This window comes from Osmerus eperlanus, chromosome 3 (assembly GCF_963692335.1).
Source record: "Osmerus eperlanus chromosome 3, fOsmEpe2.1, whole genome shotgun sequence".
NCBI lineage: Eukaryota > Metazoa > Chordata > Actinopteri > Osmeriformes > Osmeridae > Osmerus > Osmerus eperlanus.
Window position 1 is genome coordinate 19968355 of NC_085020.1, and position 19770 is coordinate 19988124.

A 19770-nucleotide genomic window follows, 5' to 3' on the forward strand; every position below is an offset into this window, starting at 1 on the left:
CTGCCCAACCCAGTTCTGCTTCTGGTTCTGGTTCTGGAGTCTAAGAACCAGAGGAGGAGGCAGGAGGAGGTTCCACTCACCGTTGCCACAACAGAGAACTTTATTACCACCAGCTAGACTTCCTGTAAGATTATACACACGGTATAAAACGATACAAAAATATCACCAGTCAGTCGGTCTTCTCACCAAAGAGGTAAACAGAGGGTGTAAATATGTAGAGTTGTCACACGACGGTATGTTACTGAACACAGTCAAAAATAGAGGATGTGGATGTGTCATGTTAAAAGACAAACACACGTAGAATCTTGACATTGGCTGTGTCTGAATTCTCCATACTAAGTATGAAAATAAAAGGGAGAGTATAGTACGTGAAAACAACGACTGTATTTTTCGGAAAATAAGACGCATTTTCTATAAGCCGCACCCCACCAGCTTTGTGTTTGTAAATCTGAGTATAAACCACACTGGAATATATGCCGCACTTGATACGGGAACAATGATACCAAACAATGCACGAGTATAGGCGATCTTACAGCATGCCGTTGTGTAACACACAAAGGTATGTGTTTGAAAACAAAAGTAAGTAAGTGCGTAATGTATGTTTTCCATTGCCCGGGAATTAACGAATATATAAAATAGCATTCACGAAAAAAGTGTTTCTACTGTTGTTTTGTTATAAATACGTGCTATAAGCCTCATCGAAATATAAGTCCCACCACCATAAGAAAAATGTAAAATCGGGGTATAACCCGCGGCTTTATTTCCGAAAAATACGGTATATGCTGAAGGGTCTATTTGGCAGTCTAAAAAGGTAAAATGGCTAGGTTGTTTAAACCCAATAAAGGTGTTTGGTACTGTTGATTACTTCCTTTGGACCGTCGAAAACAGGATGTTTATTATTGCAAACCACACCACATCAACACCCACAACACCTTCTGAACAGCGTGATGACATATTCATTTAGCAGACGCTGTTCTCCAAAGCGACATATAGGGATTCGAACCCGCAATCTCTTGAAATCTGCAATCAAACTCTCTGAGCTGCACTTTAAAACATGCCGATTGCAGACAAGAATTCAGACACAACCACAGCCTTCCTGCTTTGGTCAGCGTTGCTGTGACAACAGGATGTAATCGATACTCTTCCAGCTGACTGTGTATAAAGGACATAGAAATACCCGAGTCATGGAGCGGTTAATACAGATGCTCCATCTTCTGATGCTGTAATGAAATCTACGTCCAAGCAGGAAGCTGGAAGAGTCCTGGCCAACTGGGAACGTCACGTGATCGAAGGGCGGCGTCACATGACCTCGGTGCGTCCTCACTCAGTCTACCGTGCGGGGGGAGGGTCACATGACCTGGTTTCCCCCTCACGTCGATAGCAACACCTCCGAAGAACCTTCAGTCTCGGTGGACGAAGACACGTGTTTGCACACAGGAGAGCGTTTGTGTGAGTGTGTGTGTGTGTGTGTGTGTGTGTGTGTGTGTGTGTGTGTGTGAGTGTGTGTGTGTGTGTGTGAGTGTGTGTGTGTGTGAGTGTGTGAGTGGGTGAGTGTGTGTGTGTGTGTGTGAGTGTGTGAGTGTGTGAGTGGGTGAGTGTGTGTGTGAGTGTGTGAGTGTGCGTGCTCCTCTTGTTAATCCCCAGCACGGGCTGGTTAGTGAGGAACCCCCTTCTTCTTCTCCTCCTCCTCCTCCCCTCCTTCTTCCTCTTCTCCATCCTGCTCCTCCTCCTCGGAGAAAGGAGTGTGGTTCTCCAGCAGCCTGCCCCCTAGAGGACAGCAGAGTGGGTCAGGCGTGGCGTCGCCCAAGGTGCCAGACTCTGTGTCTACAGTCACAGCACACAGATCAATACGGAACAATCGCAGCCTGTCACGCAGCCTGCTCCTCCCACTCCAACGGACACACACACACACACACCTGGAGTGAAGGGAGGCAGGTGCTGGTAGGGTGTGTCTTTGCGTCTGGGAGTGGAACCTGAAGAGGATTCCGTGGCTGTTGACACGGGCCGGGTCAGGCCAAGGTCTCTCACTTCCTGGGTTCTGCTGTGTTCTGGGATCTCTCTCTCTAGAACACACACACACACACACAGATCGACATAAGCACAACCATTTTAACGTTGTCATGAGCGATGAGTGTTATTTCAATTGGACGTTGTGTAGTGCTAGCCATTCAAATGCTCTCTTGCCGTTTGTTTGTTTCAGTATAATTGGTGAAATGTTTCCCCCCCCCAAAAAAATGGGTTTGGAAGCTTTCTTTCAGCAAACAAAGAGCTTGTTTAGCTTTTATTGGCTCATTAGTAATAGGGCCAACCAAGCCCCTGGCTATGTAGACTGGACAGGCTCCCCTACTGGAAGACAGTCAACATTCCTGTCCAATCAGCCTGGGGTATCTGGCGACTGTGACCACTTCCACAGATAGTGCTATAATAACAAGCTGTGTCAGGAACGAGAACTGGACTGTGGCCTAGCCATGTCATTATTATGATATGCGTGCGTTTGTGTGTGCTTGTGTGAATGTGTGTGAGTGTGCATCTGTGCCAGTGTATGTTTGTGTTTGTGTGTGTTTCAGTACCTATCAAGGTGGGGGGAGTATACACGCTTCGTTTCCTCTGGGCGGGGCGGGCCTGTGCATGCTGGGTAACGTAGTCAGATCGAGCAGGGAGGGAAAACAGTAAAGGTATGAGACATGACAAGATCCACCAAATCGAGTAATCATGAAGAAGGAGAACAGGAAGTGAGGTGTCAGTGAAGGAGCTCTACCTGTCCTGATTGGCTGCTGGGCTGGAGGTCAGCTGGGGGGGGGATGGTGATGGCAGGAGGACAAGTTCAACTGGTGACAACACAGTCAAGCATGTCCTCTCTCTTACAAACACACACACACACACACAAGCACACACACACACAGACACACACACACAAGCAGACACACACACTCCCAGAGCTGAGCCTGGGAGGGAGGTTGTTGCTGCATTCTCTACAGTGAGCTGTTCTGTTGTTTCTCTGAGGATCTCCAGGCCCAGACTCCCACTGAGGGCTTCACACTGCCTGAGCCCTGACCAGGAACACAGGGCTGCTTGTGCCGCTAGGAATGCATGTAGGGCATCAGAGTCCCACACACACAACAGGCCCACACACACACACACACTCTGCTGGATAGTGCACACACACATACCGAATACACACACGTCCTAAAGGCCACAAGACACTCATACCACACATTTACAGAAACAAATAAGCCACCTACAGGTCACACACACACACAAATGCAAAACACACACACACAAACTACTCTTTGACATGTGGATACCTACCCAATTTAGTATTCCATGAAACAAGACTTTTCATAAGAGAACACTGCCTAACCCTCCCTAGCAGATAAACTGTATCCAATCACTGTTAAACAGAATACTGATGACTATCACACGTTTATCTGTTGATGTGTGTCTGTGAGTGTGTCTGTGTGTGTGTCTGTGTGTGTGTCTGTGTTTGTCTGTGCAGCAGGTTTAAAGGCCATGACTGGAACAAACCGAATTCCGTGGGACGCCAGCTTTTGCAGTTATGAAGAGTGCGCACACACCGTCACACAAACACACATTCGCACACACACACACACAGTTTACAAAAGCAGTATTTTACCTGACGTGTCTCTGTAGACCACCAGGGTGGCGGGGGTAGGTCTCCTCCTACGGATCTAGAGAATGATGGGGGGGGGGGGGGGCAGAGACATGGGGGGGGTTTACATGTGGTAAACAGCTGTTTACGTCTGTAGTGTGTGGGGGGGGGGACTAGAGGTAAGAGGGGGGAAGAAGAACACTCACCACACTGTATCACGTTGAGACCTAACGCCTCAGCATATTCTTCCTAGTGGTCAATGCTGCTGTCAATACAATCAATAACCTGGGGGTTGTGTGTGTGTGTGTGTGTGTGTGTGTCTGTCGGTCTTCACTGTTGTCTGTCTACGTTAGTTTAAGCTTGGACTGGAACATGCTGTATATAGCTCCTTGTTGGGACAAACATCACGGTGACCTTGCTAGATGCCAGTCTCCTGCTAGCAAACGTTAGCTACGTACGTTGTGTTCTACTATGGTAACTGGAACAGACTCAGAGAATCCCATCAAAGGGCCATATGGTGGACTAGGAGCGGTGAGCACGTTGACATCGAAGGACACAGCTCAGAAGGGTCCACTTTAACAGGAGACAGAGAATCAGGCTATAGAACAGGGTCATCATTTCGGGTACCATAATCCCTGTGAGTGTGTCGGTGTGTGTGTGGGTGGGTGTGTCGGTGTGCGTGTACTCACATGCTCAGCTGCTTTCGGGTCCAGAGGACTCTGCAACGCTGGAACTGCAAACTGGATCTTCTTGCCGTTGGACTCCATGACCGAAGAGACGGGAGGAGAAGAGAGAGGGGGAGAGAGAGCGCGAGCGAGACGGAAGGAGAAAGAGGAGAGGAGCACACAGGAGAGCGGTGGGATTCAGCCAGGACAGCAGACCGTCTCGTGTCTCATCTCTCTGCTCTGGGACAACTCTGCCACTGCACCCCAGCCTGCCCCCTCCGGAGAGAGATGGAGGGAGAGAGGGAGGGTATAGGTGGAGGGAGGGAGAAAGAGGTGGAGAGAATGACAGTCGGACAAAGAGAGAATAGGAGAGATAAAACTGCACTTTGTAACTCCTCCCCCCTGCTGGCCATTACCCCCCCCCCCCCAGCCCAGCAGCATGCTGTCCATCCCAGGCCCCTCCCTCTCTCTCTCCTCCCTCTCTCATCCCTCTCTCTCTCCTCCCTCTCTCTCTCCTCTCTCTCTCATCCCTCTCTCTCTCCTCCCTCTCTCTCTCCTCTCTCTCTCCTCTCTCTCTCATCCCTCTCTCTCTCCTCTCTCTCTCCTCCCTCTCTCTCATCCCTCTCTCTCTCCTCTCTCTCTCCTCCCTCTCTCTCTCCTCTCTCTCTCCTCTCTCTCTCATCCCTCTCTCTCTCCTCTCTCTCTCCTCCCTCTCTCTCTCCTCTCTCTCTCCTCCCTCTCTCTCTCCTCCCTCTCTCTCTCCTCCCTCTCTCTCCTCTCTCTCTCCTCCCTCTCTCTCCTCTCTCTCTCATCCCTCTCTCTTTCTCCTCCCTCTCTCTCTCCTCTCTCTCTCATCCCTCTCTCTCTCCTCTCTCTCTCATCCCTCTCTCTCTCCTCTCTCTCTCCTCTCTCTCTCATCCCTCTCTCTCTCCTCTCTCTCTCATCCCTCTCTCTCTCCTCTCTCTCTCCTCCCTCTCTCTCTCATCCCTCTCTCTCATCCCTCTCTCTCTCCTCTCTCTCTCCTCCCTCTCTCTCCTCTCTCTCTCCTCCCTCTCTCTCTCCTCTCTCTCTCCTCCCTCTCTCTCATCCCTCTCTCTCTCCTCCCTCTCTCTCTCCTCTCTCTCTCTCCTCCCTCTCTCTCATCCCTCTCTCTCTCCTCCCTCTCTCTCTCCTCTCTCTCTCATCCCTCTCTCTCTCCTCTCTCTCTCCTCCCTCTCTCTCTCCTCTCTCTCTCCCCAGTGTAACAGGAGCCTCCTGAGGGAGATGCTATCTGCTGCTGGTGGAGCTTTCATTATTAATAACCTGAGTTCAGGAGGCTGGTGGCCTCTTAACACACACGCGCGCACCACACACACACACACACAACTGTAACCTCGCTTGAGCATAAAAGCCCTACTTTCCTCTCTTCAGCCTCCATTCATCCGCTTCACTGTAGCGCTCCTGTCCAATCCCTTCGCCCCGTAAACACTCTGCACCAACCTCCTACAGAACAATGCCGTTTCGCATTTATTTGAATAATTTGACGTTGTGTTGTGTGTGTTTCACATTGATTCCTGATTACACAAAGCTACAGAAGGCCGTCGCCAAAGAGAAAAGCCACACAGGAAACCTGGACGTATTGAAAATAAATTATATCTTTATTATCGTCTTGAAATAATCCCTTAAGCATCCCAGCAACAGTGGACACAGGTAGACAACAACAATTCGAAGCTCTCTAGGATGAAAACCACTCCTCAGGTTCATTCAGAATCACACATACAGCAGGACGACATGTTCTAACACTTGACACGCTCTGCGACTGAATCTCCCACTGGTGTCGCACACGCACAGCATCCCGGAGAGAGACCGATCCCGGGTACAGGTCATCCTACAGTAAGTCTCTCCCACATCTCTCTCTCTCATCAATACATTATCCTAGGATAAAATACACGTTTAAACAACATATTTAGTGGTTTTAACAGTTAGGACTGGATTTTGAAGTGTGTAATGTTATGTTTTTTAGTCGTTTTGTTCACAGAATTAGGGTTCTTAAAGACAGACAGACAGATAAGGCCTAGAATGCATAGAGTACATGTAGAGAGTGGTTTGATCATCACAGTGTAAGCATTCACCAAAGTCAAGTCCACAATCAAATGTATTGCACAGATACTTCCCCTAAGGGGGTGTGGTTACAACAGACTCCTCCCACCCATGCATCACCATCACCATGGCTACATACGGTACACTCCCAATTACCTGTGTAGACATACAGTTAGACCAACATCACCTACTGTAACAAGCACTAGACACCTCCTACACTTGCGCAATCACAGAGGAATGCACATCCTCACACACACACAGACACTCTCTCTCTTAATTCAGAGCCACTTGCAGCTCTTTCTCCTCACATACACTCTAAAAGACTGAGACAGGAAGTGGAGAGGAGCCAATCGCCAGCTGCTTAGTGAGAAGGCCTGGCTGGTGCATGTTAAGGTTGTGTCATGGTGTTGATATCCATAGTCGGAGTGAAGGCGTCGGCATGTTTAAGGCGTGTTCGTGATCACGGTTCTAGACAACGTAGACAGTGGCCCTCGTATCGGACATCCTGACATCAAGTATTATTCAACAGGGTCTGCATCACCAGTGTTCAGACTCCTACAGTGTTCTGTATGGGGGGGCTCTTACAGTGTTCAGTATGGGGGGGGCTCTTACAGTGTTCAGTATGGGGGGGCTCTTACAGTGTTCAGTATGGGGGGCTCTTACAGTGTTCAGTATGGGGGGGCTCTTACAGTGTTCAGTATGGGGGGGCTCTAACAGTGTTCAGTATGGGGGGGCTCCTACAGTGTTCAGTATGGGGGGGGCTCTTACAGTGTTCAGTATGGGGGGGGCTCTAACAGTGTTCAGTATGGGGGGGGCTCCTACAGTGTTCAGTATGGGGGGACTCCTACAGTGTTCAGTATGGGGGGGGGCTCCTAGTGTGTTCAGTATGGGGGGGCTCTAACAGTGTTCAGTATGGGGGGGGCTCCTACAGTGTTCAGTATGGGGGGGCTCCTACAGTGTTCAGTATGGGGGGGGCTCTTACAGTGTTCAGTATGGGGGGGGCTCTTACAGTGTTCAGTATGGGGGGGGCTCCTACAGTGTTCAGTATGAGGGGGGCTCTTACAGTGTTCAGTATGGGGGGGGCTCCTACAGTGTTCAGTATGGGGGGGCTCCTACAGTGTTCAGTATGGGGGGGGCTCCTACAGTGTTCAGTATGGGGGGGGGCTCCTACAGTGTTCAGTATGGGGGGGGGCTCCTACAGTGTTCAGTATGAGGGGGGCTCTTACAGTGTTCAGTATGGGGGGGCTCCTACAGTGTTCAGTATGGGGGGGGCTCCTACAGTGTTCAGTATGGGGGGGGGCTCCTACAGTGTTCAGTATGGGGGGGGGCTCCTACAGTGTTCAGTATGAGGGGGGCTCCTACAGTGTTCAGTATGAGGGGGGCTCCTACAGTGTTCAGTATGGGGGGGGCTCCTACAGTGTTCAGTATGAGGGGGGCTCTTACAGTGTTCAGTATGGGGGGGGCTCCTACAGTGTTCAGTATGAGGGGGGCTCCTACAGTGTTCAGTATGAGGGGGGCTCCTACAGTGTTCAGTATGGGGGGGGGCTCCTACAGTGTTCAGTATGGGGGGGGCTCCTACAGTGTTCAGTATGAGGGGGGCTCCTACAGTTTTCAGTATGAGGGGGGCTCTTACAGTGTTCAGTATGGGGGGGGCTCCTACAGTGTTCAGTATGGGGGGGCTCCTACAGTGTTCAGTATGAGGGGGGCTCTTACAGTGTTCAGTATGGGGGGGGGCTCCTACAGTGTTCAGTATGGGGGGGGCTCCTACAGTGTTCAGTATGGGGGGGCTCCTACAGTGTTCAGTATGGGGGGGGCTCCTACAGTGTTCAGTATGAGGGGGGCTCTTACAGTGTTCAGTATGGGGGGGGGCTCCTACAGTGTTCAGTATGGGGGGGGGCTCTTACAGTGTTCAGTATGGGGGGGGGCTCCTACAGTGTTCAGTATGGGGGGGGCTCCTACAGTGTTCAGTATGGGGGGGCTCCTACAGTGTTCAGTATGAGGGGGGCTCTTACAGTGTTCAGTATGGGGGGGGATCCTACAGTGTTCAGTATGAGGGGGGCTCTTACAGTGTTCAGTATGAGGGGGGCTCTTACAGTGTTCAGTATGAGGGGGGCAACTGTGCTTCTTCGCCTAAAAGAGAATGAGACAAGAAAACAAATGTTACCACCACAGCCTTAATCTACACACACCACCGCACCAACACACACATCTTTACACCATCTCATCGTCATAGGGATGGGTATAGCCCAATGGCAGAGCATTTGCCTGTAGAACTAAAGGTTCCAGGTTTCCCCAATGTACATCTCTTTGGATTAAAGCATCTGCCAAACAAATATCTTCAGCAAACACCACATTACCCGAAATAGACCAAAAATCACCTTTCACGGCTGTCGCCACAGTTACAGGGGGTACTCTCTGGTTGCCACTGGAGATCGTTGTGGCGACACAGCAGAGAGAAGCTCGTGGAGTATCTCTTGGCGGATCTCATCAGCAAGGCTGTGTCTGATCTGGAAAACACACACACCACGTTAGAATACAGCCCTAGAAACACACACACACAACACACTACAACGCAACCCTGTAAAACTACAAACAAGAACAGTTCTTACACGTCTGCTGTCTACGGCCAAAACCACCCAGCTCGACTGTTCATGCATTCTCTTACTCCTCCGTATCGTACCTCCTTAATTAGCTGTTGTAGTTGAGGGGTTTCTTGCCTTCCCTCTTCACTCTTCTTCTCTCCACTCGGTCTCTCCCCTCCTTCCCCCGGGCCCAGCTCCTCCTCCGTTGGGTGTGTGTGTGTGTCTCGGGCCGCCTGAGGGGCGTGGGAGCTGGGGCGCTGGGGCGTGGCGGGCGTGATGGTCACAGAAGCTCTGTACACACCCGTCTTCTGCGGTTGGCCGGGCTCGGGAGTGAGGGCGGAGCCTCGGAGGGGGCTGGCCGACCTGGAGGAGCGGCCCGAGCTGGGCGTGGCCCCCCTGCTGGCCCCGCCCTCGTAGCCCAGCTCGGTCTGCAGGTACAGCTGCTCCCGCAGCAGGTCAGACATCTGGGGAGGCGAAACAAGCGGACCCTCGACCGGTCACACGACATACGAGATGCGTTGTGTTTACCGTTTGTGTGCGTCTGTTTACTGTGTGTATTTGGTTACTCTGTGTGTTTGTTTACTGTGTGCGTGTGTGTGTTTGTTTGTACTCACTGGTTCCATGGCCCTCAGAGCTGAGTGGTTTGACAGGGTGTCCACACTGTGGCCTCTCTGGATGCTCTACAGGGATTTCAAGAGAAACAGTGACTTACTATTCCCGGTGTGTACGTGTGGCTCAGTGTGTATGCTTGTGCGTGTGAATGACATTTTGCACGCAGTGGCGGCAACTGACCAGCGGGTGGCGGTAGAGGCTGCAGAGCTGGCTGGAGCGCGTCTGCTCGTTCAGAGCGAGGAGGCGTTCCTCCAGCTGCAGGTCCAGTTCCTGCAGCTCCCGTCTGACTGCAGAGCGCAGACGCTCCAGCTGCTCCGCCTCCTGCCTGCAGCGTCACACAGACACACACACACAGACACACACACACAGACACACACACACACACATAGACACAAACACAGACACACAGACACAGGAGGTTTACGTGTGTTCGTTTAGCAGACGTGCAAAATATCTGTGTCGTGCAGCAGATAAATCAAGGACTGGTTGTAAAGTCCAGTCGAGGAAAGAATGGAACAACTTTATTCTTCACACAGGTGGAAATGTTACACATTTACACTAGTATGTGTATGTGTTTGTGTGATGACGATGTGTGTGTGTGTGTGTGTACAGTATGTATGAGCATGTATTTGTACACGCTCATACAAATCATGAATTCATGAATCATGTATTCATAGTACTACGCGACAGTTGGTGTTTTTAGGGGTCAAAGTGAGGGTTGAGATGATACCTAAACGGAAATATACCCTCAACTTCCCAGCAATAGAGTTTGACCGCGTGTCCTACCTCTCGTGCTGGTCCAGGTGGGGGTAGACCAGGGCCTGCTGTCTGATGAGGCCCAGCTCCAGGTCCATCATCTGGGTCCTGAACACATTCAGGGTCTTCCGCTTGCCCTGGAGCTCCAGCAGGGAGGCCTGGTGCAGGTCGAGGCCCGAGCTGCCCCTGGCCAGGCTGGGGGCGTGAGCTGGGAACACCTCGGAGGACGTGTCTGAGCGGAGCTCTGCCGAAGTCTGCCACCATCAGAGACACACAGGCTTAGATATCCTGTCCTCACACGCACACCCAGAGCCATGCGGACATACGCTCCTTCAGATTCACACCCACACACACCTACAGGCAGGTCTGGACTGGGACTGAAAAACGGCCCAGGACTTTAAGACGCACACCGGCCCACGACCGTGTATTATTATTGGGTGTGCTCAAGCCTTCGGCGAGAGCACAACCTTTGTTCTCTCACATATATATTTATTATTATTTATTTTTGCCCCCCTAAATCTTTGTCAATATTTGGCCTACATAGACAACCTAGGTGTCAAAAGTTTCGTCTTGGTAGCGATTGAGTTGATTCTATTGGGATTTACGTTCCGTTGCATGGTTTAAGTGGAAATTAAGTTTTTGTGGCGAAAAGTGAAGCTAACGGTGGCTAACTTGCTAGCCACAGTCAATGACGCTACTTACGTCACTAACGTCACGAAAACTCGCGTGACTACCTCTAGCAGAACATTAGTTTAGCAGCTCGTTAACTTCTGGGAGATAGCTAGGCTAACTGCTTTACTGCAAGGCAGCTGCAGAAACGCCACAAGCAAAGAGGCCAGGGTAATAACTATTTACTAATTTTACTTTGTGATATGACACACAATTGTGACGTGTAATGTACAATATAAGCAGATTTTATTAAGGAAGTACATCTACTTTCGGAAACAGTAGTCTACTATGTCACTGAAGTATTAGCATCATGACATTAGCCTCTGTTGCCCGGGCAACACATACTACAGTGGTCTATGATGCATCTGTTTTCAATCGTTAAAATAAACATTCCTCACAAATACATTTTCGTTGTAGGATTTATTATGAAATTACATTACAAGTAAACGATTTGTGGGTGAAATTATCATTACCTGTGGTTTCAAACCAGTGTTGCTCACTGCAAGGCTGTAGCCTACGCGAGACACTACAAAAACATCTACACAGCTGTAGGAAGTCAAACGGCGACAGAACATGTTCGGCACTCCCCTTACTTAAATCAAAAGTCTAACTACTAACCTTAACTTCATTGCCACAGCCTAAACTTTGTCAATCTGTTCATGAAAATAATTAATTTCAGGCTAAACCGTACAACGGAACGTTAAATCAAATTCAACCAACGCAATCGCTACCAAGACGAACACAGCAGTAGTCTACTGTACTGTACAATTTACCGGGGAAGCTTCTCCACACAGGGCTATATCGCACTTGGCGTTGTTACTGACAATGATCGCTACCAGTGAGCTTTTTATGAAAGCGATTTTCCACTAAATAAATGTCAAGCTTATTTACGTTTTTGGGGGCATATTTTCAGTTAGCAGATGGTACTGTTTGAATCGCGATTCCATCTTCTACTGCCGGTAACGTCGTAGAATAATCTTCAAAGGGGGTTCTTTATTCATGAATGAATGCAATATGAGTAGGCTAAATGCCTTAAAATATCAAGAGAAGGGAAAAACTTAAAAGGACGTTTAAGTCATAGAGATTAGGTCAATTTTTACACCGGTCTGCCAAATTTATTTGTTTTGATTCAACGATGAGGCTGCCTCTTGCAGGGGAAATGAGAAGACATCTAGCTATTTCATTCTACACTTCACTCGTATTTTCAGTTGTAAATGAGCAGCAAAAAAATTCTTTTAAATCTATGTAATCTTTATAAATAACAAGTATGCATTTTTATATAAAATATACAGAAATATCAGTTGTAAAAATGTCATCCAAAAACGGACCCCTGTGCAACCGACGCAAGCAAGCACACACTACAATTTCCCCAGAAATTGTACCCTCTCTAGTTATTATTATTATATTTTTTTGTTGCATTTGACAGGCCGTTCGGGAAATCCCCCGACTCTCCCAATGGCCAGTCCGACCCTGCCTACAGACACACACACAGGCACAAACACAGAGGCACAAACGTACACACACCTAGAGACACACAGACAGGGGCACAGCCACACACACACACAGACACAAACATAAAGCCACAGACACACACACACACGTACACCGACACTCACACCTACAGACACACAAACACGTTCAGTCGTGCAGTCGACTGACCTGCGCCAGGCTGTGGACTGTGCCTCTGATGTCATGGAGCACTCTCCTCAGCTGCATCTCGGTGGAGGAGGGGCCAGTGGGAGGAGCCTGCTGGGGGGAGGGGCCCGCAAACAAGGAAGAGGGGTAGGAGAAGGGCGAAGGGGCAAACTGCTGGCCTCTGTAGAGGCTGGAGTAGGGGCCAGCAGAGTGGGGGGCGGGCAGGGAGTAGGACATGTCGAGGCTGTGGCCGTAGGGGTTAGTGGGGTAGCCGTAGTAGGGCGAGCCATAGGGGTAGCCAGGAGGAGGGGTGTGGTAGGGGGGGTAGTAAGAGCCTGGGGGGGGTTGGGGGCTGTAAGGGAAGCCATGGAGGTGGCTGGGAGGCGGGTGGTGGTGGCTGGGAGCTGGAGGGTAGGGGCTGGGAGCTGGAGGGTAGGGGCTGGGAGCTGGAGGGTAGGGGCTGGACGCCTGTTGCTGGAGCAGGTTGGGGGCACTGCCATACGGGAGGCTGGGAGAGGGGTAGAGGCTGTGCGGGTGGGTGTACTGAGCTAGGCTGGGGCTCGGGTGGGGGAGATGGGCTGGGTGGCTGTACGGGCGGTGGGGGTTGGAGAGGTGGGGGTTGGAGAGGTGGGGGTCGAGGTGAGCGTGGGTGGGGTGGGGTCGAGGGGAGGGCTGAGACAGGTTGGGGACACTCCATGTGCTCCAGGAGTGGGCGTGGTCTCCAAGGGGTTTGACGAACCAATCGGGAGGTGGGCTGGAGCTGTGCAGGGATTGGGTCGAGCGGGTCAAGTGGCTGGGGATAGGCCGGGGGTAGGGAACCGCGGGGGATTGGTCAACTTCTGCAGGGGCGGGGTTTATAATCAGGGTGGAGCGACAACTAGACTGGTCATCGTCCTTCCTCTCCTCCTCCTCCTCATCCTCCTGGTGGTTAAAGTGGTAGGAGTAGGCAGGGGGGGTGCAGCATGTGAGAGCACCCCTCCCGAACTGGATCTTGACTGAGGACACCACCTTGGAGGGGCTGAGCAGGGAGGTGGGGAGGGAGCTGGACCTTTGCATGGGAGCTCTGAGGAGGCCCCGGCCTCGGCCGCGACCCCGGCCACGCAGCAGGTTCCTGGGCTGCAGCTCAACCCGTCTCCCCTGTGCCTCGGCCTCCTCCCACACGGAGCAGGCCCGCTGCTGGGCCCGGATCAGCGCCATGTGGACGCTGGCCTCGGAGCCGAGCCTGCTGCTGTCTTCTACCTCCTCCTCCACCTCCTCCTGCCCTGCCTCCTCAGGAACCGGATGTGGAGCAGAGGGAGGTCCAGGTGCTGGTTGGGGTTGGGTCTGGGCTTGGGCCTGGAGGTCAGGTGCGGGCAGGGGCTGCGGATGGAGGAGGTCAGGGGCTGGAGCTGGTTCCTCTTCAGGGCTGGACTGCTGCTCCTGGTCGGTTCCTCTGGCAGGACGTTTGGGGATCTGGTGGACGGTGTACTGGGGAATCTCTTCCTGGTCGACATGCTGTCCAGCCTCAGACTCCTCCCCTTCGCTGCCCTGCAGCCTAGCGAAGGCAGGGTGGTCCTGGGCCAGGGGCGTGGTCACTTCCCCAGCGTGTGACGTCACCGTGGTCTCGCTGTCACAGCTGTCGGTGCTCTCCTGCACCTGGAAACAACCAATCAGACGCTCAGGAAATCAGCGTTACCTTTGAATATATAACCATTAACCAAACACACGCTTTGATGCACAGCATCAGGCACAGCATCAACCAATCACACACTCCAGTATTGAGCACCTGGAAGCAAATTGTTCCTCTTGAATGGACCAACAAATAAACTTGTTATTAGGGTTATTTAGTGGTTTCATTTGCACAGTTTTTGACACACCAAAAAGTCACACACGCACGCACACGCACGCACGCACACACACCTTCAGGTAGCACGCAGAGTTGTCCGTGGAGGGGTCCTCAGCAAATCCACTACTGTCGGAGTGCTGGCTGGCTGTTCTCAGGAACTGGTCTGCAGGAGAGGAAGGAAAAGGCGGAGGGAGACTGAGACAGATAGTAAGAGCACGAAACATCTTATTGAGAAAGCGCATCTCTAGAAACAGCAGTGAAAACAACTTGTTAATCAGTACCCTCCCCCTGCCTGTAGAGGGCAGGCTGGGACAAGTACTAGCTGTTCTCACACCGAGTTCGATAACTCCCACAGGAACACGTCTCTGGGGAAGATTATTAGACTAATGGACTCGCAGACATGCCCAGTTTAGCCAGGCGTCACTGAAAGCTATACAAGGCTTGAGCTAATATAGCTTGTATAAGCTCTGGGTCAATTCTGGTCTGGTGTAATGTCATGTCATGGTCGTGTAACTGGCCACAGTCATGCTTTTGTTGCTATATATCAAAGTTAATGTCAGGCCATGCGTTTCTCTGACTGAATTACAGGAATAATATGAATCTTGTGTTGGTATTGTGACCCACATTATAAAACACTAGTTTGATTAGTACTCTCAAAACAAATATGTCAGGTTAGGTATTGATTGATATCAGTAATGTTGGTATTTCATGTGTATGCATATATGTTATATTTATTATTTTGCAGATGGTTTTCTGCAAAGGGAGTTACAAATATTGCATGTTGTGTGTCTCATGTCGACTCAACGCTACCTGCCCTGGAGGTGCTGCGTGTTCCAGGAAGAGCCTCGTCCTCATTACTCTGAACCTGAGGAGAGGAGAGAGGTGAGGAGAGGAGAGAGGAGGTGAGGGAGAGGAGGGGAGAGGGGAGAGGTGGGGGGAGAGAGTAGGGGAGATGGGAGAGGGGAGAGGGGGTGAGGAGGGGAGGGGAGGGGGGGAGAGGAGAGAAGAGGTGAGGACAGGAGGAGAGAAGGAGGAGAGGAAAGGAGGAGAGGAGAAGAGAAGAGGGGGGGAGAAGAGAGGAGGGGAGAAGAGAGATATGCTCAGTGAGAAGAGTATGAATCAGGATTTAGCCTAGCATATAGTGACCCAGTTAATACAGCTCTTCCCATCCTCTTATCTTTCCTTCCTATCCATCTACCCTCTCCCCCCCCCCCCCACACACACACACACACAACTCCCCACTGCCCCATCCTATCCTCAGATCTCTTATTTTTAACTTCAAGGCTTTGACCTCAGCCTCTTAGCCTCCCTGGCCTCCTAGCCTCCACACCGCCCAGCCTCTGCCAGCCTCCTCGTTCAAGCTTCAGTGACATGGGAACCGCGCCAGCGTGAGAACCAAGAACTCAAAGATGGCCGATCTAAACAGGGAGCAGTACTTCTGCTCGGCTGAGCCCTGTCGAGAATTGACCTCTTGTAACCCCTCTTCCTCTATATAAAACAGACCTCAACACCCTCTCCAAACACACACACACAGATAAACACCCATTACTCAACATTCTTACCTCCTCCATCTCAAAGGAGTCCTTAGTTTGAGTGCGGAGGTGAGCGATGTGCGGGTTGGGCAGCAGACCAGGGTGGTGCTCTCCTTGCAGCAGGCCTGGGTGGAGCAGTTTGTCCGTGGTTAAAGTTTTCACCTTGTCCTGTTGCCTCTCCTGGTCTGCCTCACTAGACTGCCTCAAATCTGCCTCCTCCGGTGCCCAAAGAACAGGCTGGTCCTCTCCCTCCAAATCTCCTCCACCCTCTCTCCCACCTCCCCCCGGCTTCTCCCCGGTCGGAGCAGGTGTGCGTGAGAGCGTGTGCGCGTCGCCCAGCTCCTCCAGGCTCAGCGGGGGTTCCAAGCTGCTGCCGTTGCTTTCCTCCGTAACGGTAGCCAGGGAAGGAGGGTCCTTTTTCCGGAAGGTCTTCTGCTTGTGCTCCCCCCGCTGGTCGGCCTCCGTACTGCAGCCGTCAGCCGGGCCGGGGCCGGGGCCGGGATCAGGGCAGGGGAGAGGTTCTGGGGGGCCTGGGGAGGGGGGCTGCAGGGCAGGGGGGCTGGGGTTGCTGGGGGTGCCGTCCGCGGTCTGGGAGGAAGACAGTACGTTGGGCTTACTGAGGCTTTTCTTCAGCAGCTTGGCCACGTTGAGGGCCGAGTTGCTCTTCTTCAGGGGCGCGGGGGTCTCGCCGTCGCGGCTGCCGATCTTCTGGACGGGCTGGCCCGACACCTGGGAGTACAGCGTGAAGAACTCATTGGCCACGGTGGTCAGAACCTCAATCTGCCGGAACCGACCTGAGGAGAGGAGGAGAGGTCAAAATAAAAACAGGACAAACGGCACACCTCGATACAGTGATGTTATGTCTCCTGGGAGCTGTTTGGTATGTTAGCACATTTACATTTATTCATTTAGCAGACGCTTTTATCCAAAGCGACTTCCAAGAGAGAGCTTTACAAAGTGCATAGGTCACTGATCATAACAACGAGATAGCCACAAAACATTGCGAGTAGCCAAAACATGAAGCACACATTGTGAACAACCAAAATAAGTGCCAAAGGGAAGAACCATAAGAGCATGTAGTTAAACAAGTTACAATTAAACAACATGAGCTGCTATAAGTGCAAGTGTACCTGTGGAAAAAAAAGCAAGCAACAATAATAAACAATATATCACAGCGAGTACAAAAATGTAAGTCAGTTACCACTAACCACAAGAGCAACAAGTCTCTAAGCAAGAGTCATTGTGATCCTTGAGGAAACTAACATCGGGTCAAGCGAACCATTCCTAAGTACCGTTGTACTCCCGGAACAAGTGCGTCTTGAGCCTTTTCTTGAAGGTGGAGAGACAGTCAGTGTCTCTGATGGAAGTGGGGAGTTGATTCCACCACTGGGGGGCCAGACAGGAGAAGAGCTAGCACAGCCTCTCTGTCTCCTGACATGGCCTCGCATTATCCGGAACCAGACGGAAACCATGGTTCAGGATGATAAGTGATACAGCCGATGGGAGATGCCGTTTCAGGGAACCACAGCGTCAGTGTATATGCGTGATCCTCAGCTAATCGCTCCTGTCCACATAACTGACTGGGAAAGGAACATTACACACACTTACACATGCTTGGGGTCTCCATCTGTGTGTGTGTGTGTGTAAGTGTGTGTGTCCAGCCCAGTCTTCCTGTCTAATGCTGACTAAGCAACACAGAAGCGCACAGCAGAGAAGAGCCGAACAAAAACAGGAAGTAAGGCAAAGAGTTGTCCCACCCCCCCCCCCCCCCACCCCCCCCGACTTAAGCAACACTTACATAAGCTATATCAACATCACAGGCCGGGAGCGCAGGAGCATTCTAGAATCTCTGGATGGGTTCCGGAGAGTTCTAGAACACCCACGGAGCAGCACGGAGGCTCCGACAACAACCGAGTGTTCGAGACCCAACAAACCCAGACCACCCCAGAGCAGGCCAGACCAATCAAAACCAGGTCACAAAGATCTGGTTCATATACAATAGCTACACGATCACAGAGGAGCTGATTAGAGTTAGCCTTCAGAGGCAGAAGCGTAATGAGGTGCTAAACTCAAACATTCACTTCAAAAAACGTCTATAGACGTGCGACAGAACTTTGAGAAACAGAACTGGCTCTGAGGAAGGCGGACTAGGCCAGTTAGACTGCCAAAAGAAACTATGAACCTGTGAACTACGAACAAATGTAGCCTGTTCTTCTCAAAGTTGCTCGATGTTGTTTTTTGAAAGCATGCGTCGTCTCTCTGTCGAACACTTTCCGAGTTCTGTCGCTTCCTCTACCACTGTGATCGTATGTGTGTGTGAGTGTGAGTGTGTGTGAGTGTGTGTGAGTGAGTGTGAGTGTGTGTGAGTGTGTGTGGGTGTTGTTTGTACGGCTGTTTTGTTTCTGCCCCCATTGGCTAGTATATTATGCAAATGTGGGACACCGCAAAGGCAAGTTGGACAGGCTAAATACGCCCGTGCCCATGCCCATGCCCACCCACCCACACACACACAGGCCATGGCAATGTGACTGGAGAGCCAAGTACCCCCTTTTTGCCCGACTGAAACAAAGACCCCCTTGTACTACCACTCCCCCTCATGCTCCCTCCCTCCTCCACTCCCCCCTCACCTCGCACCACCGCCCAACTCCCCGTACTCTGCCCTCGCACTCTCTCCCATCTTCTCTCCTTTGTCTCACCCTTTTCCTCACCCCTTCTCTTCGATTCCCCCCCTCACCTGTCACCTGTAACTGCCCCCCCCCCCATGCGTCGTCCTCTCCTAACCCCCCCCCCCCACTCCCACCCCGTTGGCAGGAACAGCTAAACCTGCCACAGACCCACAAATCACCCACAATGCAGCAGGGCTGTGGGAACGGAACCAGGGTGACTGGCAGCACACTGGAGATTACCCCGACGACGGCAAAAACAACAGTGCTCCCCCCCACCCCACCCCCACCCCCTCCCTTCACCTCAGCCCCCGACACTGACTCTGTTCTTCATGTCCTGTCCTCCAGTCACCATTGGCGGAAGAATTAAGGTTGTAAACCTTTATTCTGTTATCATTCTGTATTATCCTGTGTAAAAGAATCGGCATTCCTCGTCTACAGGGAGAGAAGCCCACTAATGAACTAGGTAAACATACAAGACCCTTATCTTGTCACCTGGTGGGGGCAGGGGTTGATGTTGTAAACGTCCACTCAGGGACGCACACGCACGCACTCACACACACACACACGCAAGATCTATGCAAGGGAGACAGCCAAGGACAGACAGAAGAGCCATGTGACAGATGCATGTCTGTGTATGAACCAATGACTGTTGAGATGCATGTCTGTGTATGAACCAATGACTGTTGAGATGCATGTCTGTGTATGAACCAATGACTGTTGAGATGCATGTCTGTGTATGAACCAATGACTGTTGAGATGCATGTCTGTGTATGAACCAATGACTGTTGAGAGCGGTGTTGTTTGAATGGTTAGCATGGAGACAAGCTAGCAGACAACTTTGTACGGCGATCGGACTTGTCTCTTTGCGAGCATGCTGCAAGTAATACATTTCTTGACTTCATCGATTCTGTGCATCACCTGATAGTATAGCATTATCTGACAACCACCCTGTCTACCTGTCCCTAAACGCTCGGTCACAAGTGCCATCCTGGTTGTCTAGATTACTACTAATAAGAGAGAGAGAGAGAGGGGGGGGGGGGGGGGGGGGTGGGGGGGGGAGAGAGAGAGAGCGTGTACTACCCTGTGTGTGCGGACGTGTGCGGCACGGACTTGTCAGAGAGCGCACGACCCCCTACGCT

At 51.4% G+C, this 19770-nt stretch overlaps 3 protein-coding genes across 3 annotated transcripts in view; all 3 read right to left on the bottom strand.

The window, feature by feature from the left end:
• cwc22 (CWC22 spliceosome associated protein homolog) overlaps positions 1-19770 on the bottom strand; it is a 140835-nt gene that overhangs the window by 8159 nt on the left and 112906 nt on the right. The gene's annotated exons all lie outside the window — the stretch shown is intronic.
• Positions 735-4602, bottom strand: ppp1r1c (protein phosphatase 1, regulatory (inhibitor) subunit 1C). Its single transcript, XM_062457758.1, has 7 exons — positions 4300-4602; positions 3635-3689; positions 2759-2790; positions 2571-2631; positions 1917-2063; positions 1573-1767; positions 735-1449 (listed from the first exon to the last, which is right to left on the bottom strand). The coding sequence occupies exons 1-6, from the start codon at positions 4375-4377 to the stop codon at positions 1655-1657; spliced, it is 486 nt and encodes a 161-aa protein (XP_062313742.1). The 5' UTR covers positions 4378-4602; the 3' UTR covers positions 735-1449; positions 1573-1654.
• The window catches only part of itprid2 (ITPR interacting domain containing 2), a 21678-nt gene continuing 10173 nt past the window's right edge, over positions 8266-19770 (bottom strand). Inside the window, exons 6-17 of the mRNA XM_062456277.1 lie at positions 16191-16772; positions 15996-16154; positions 15238-15298; positions 14508-14596; positions 12633-14243; positions 10335-10558; positions 9729-9873; positions 9551-9616; positions 9035-9400; positions 8733-8861; positions 8462-8484; positions 8266-8326 (exon numbers count right to left, since the gene is read on the bottom strand). Coding sequence (XP_062312261.1) covers positions 8754-8861; positions 9035-9400; positions 9551-9616; positions 9729-9873; positions 10335-10558; positions 12633-14243; positions 14508-14596; positions 15238-15298; positions 15996-16154; positions 16191-16772 — 3411 coding nt within the window. The 3' untranslated portion in view covers positions 8266-8326; positions 8462-8484; positions 8733-8753. The remainder of the gene's footprint in view (positions 8327-8461; positions 8485-8732; positions 8862-9034; positions 9401-9550; positions 9617-9728; positions 9874-10334; positions 10559-12632; positions 14244-14507; positions 14597-15237; positions 15299-15995; positions 16155-16190; positions 16773-19770) is intronic.

Coding starts and splice junctions, on each gene's coding strand:
- ppp1r1c (XM_062457758.1), bottom strand. CDS start 4,377: ATGGAGTCCAACGGCAAGAAGATCCAGTTTGCAGTTCCAGCGTTGCAG. Junction 3,690..4,299: donor ACCCGAAAGCAGCTGAGCAT/GTGAGTACACGC, acceptor ATCATTCTCTAG/ATCCGTAGGAGGAGACCTAC. Junction 1,768..1,916: donor CCTGCCTCCCTTCACTCCAG/GTGTGTGTGTGT, acceptor GCTGTCCTCTAG/GGGGCAGGCTGCTGGAGAAC.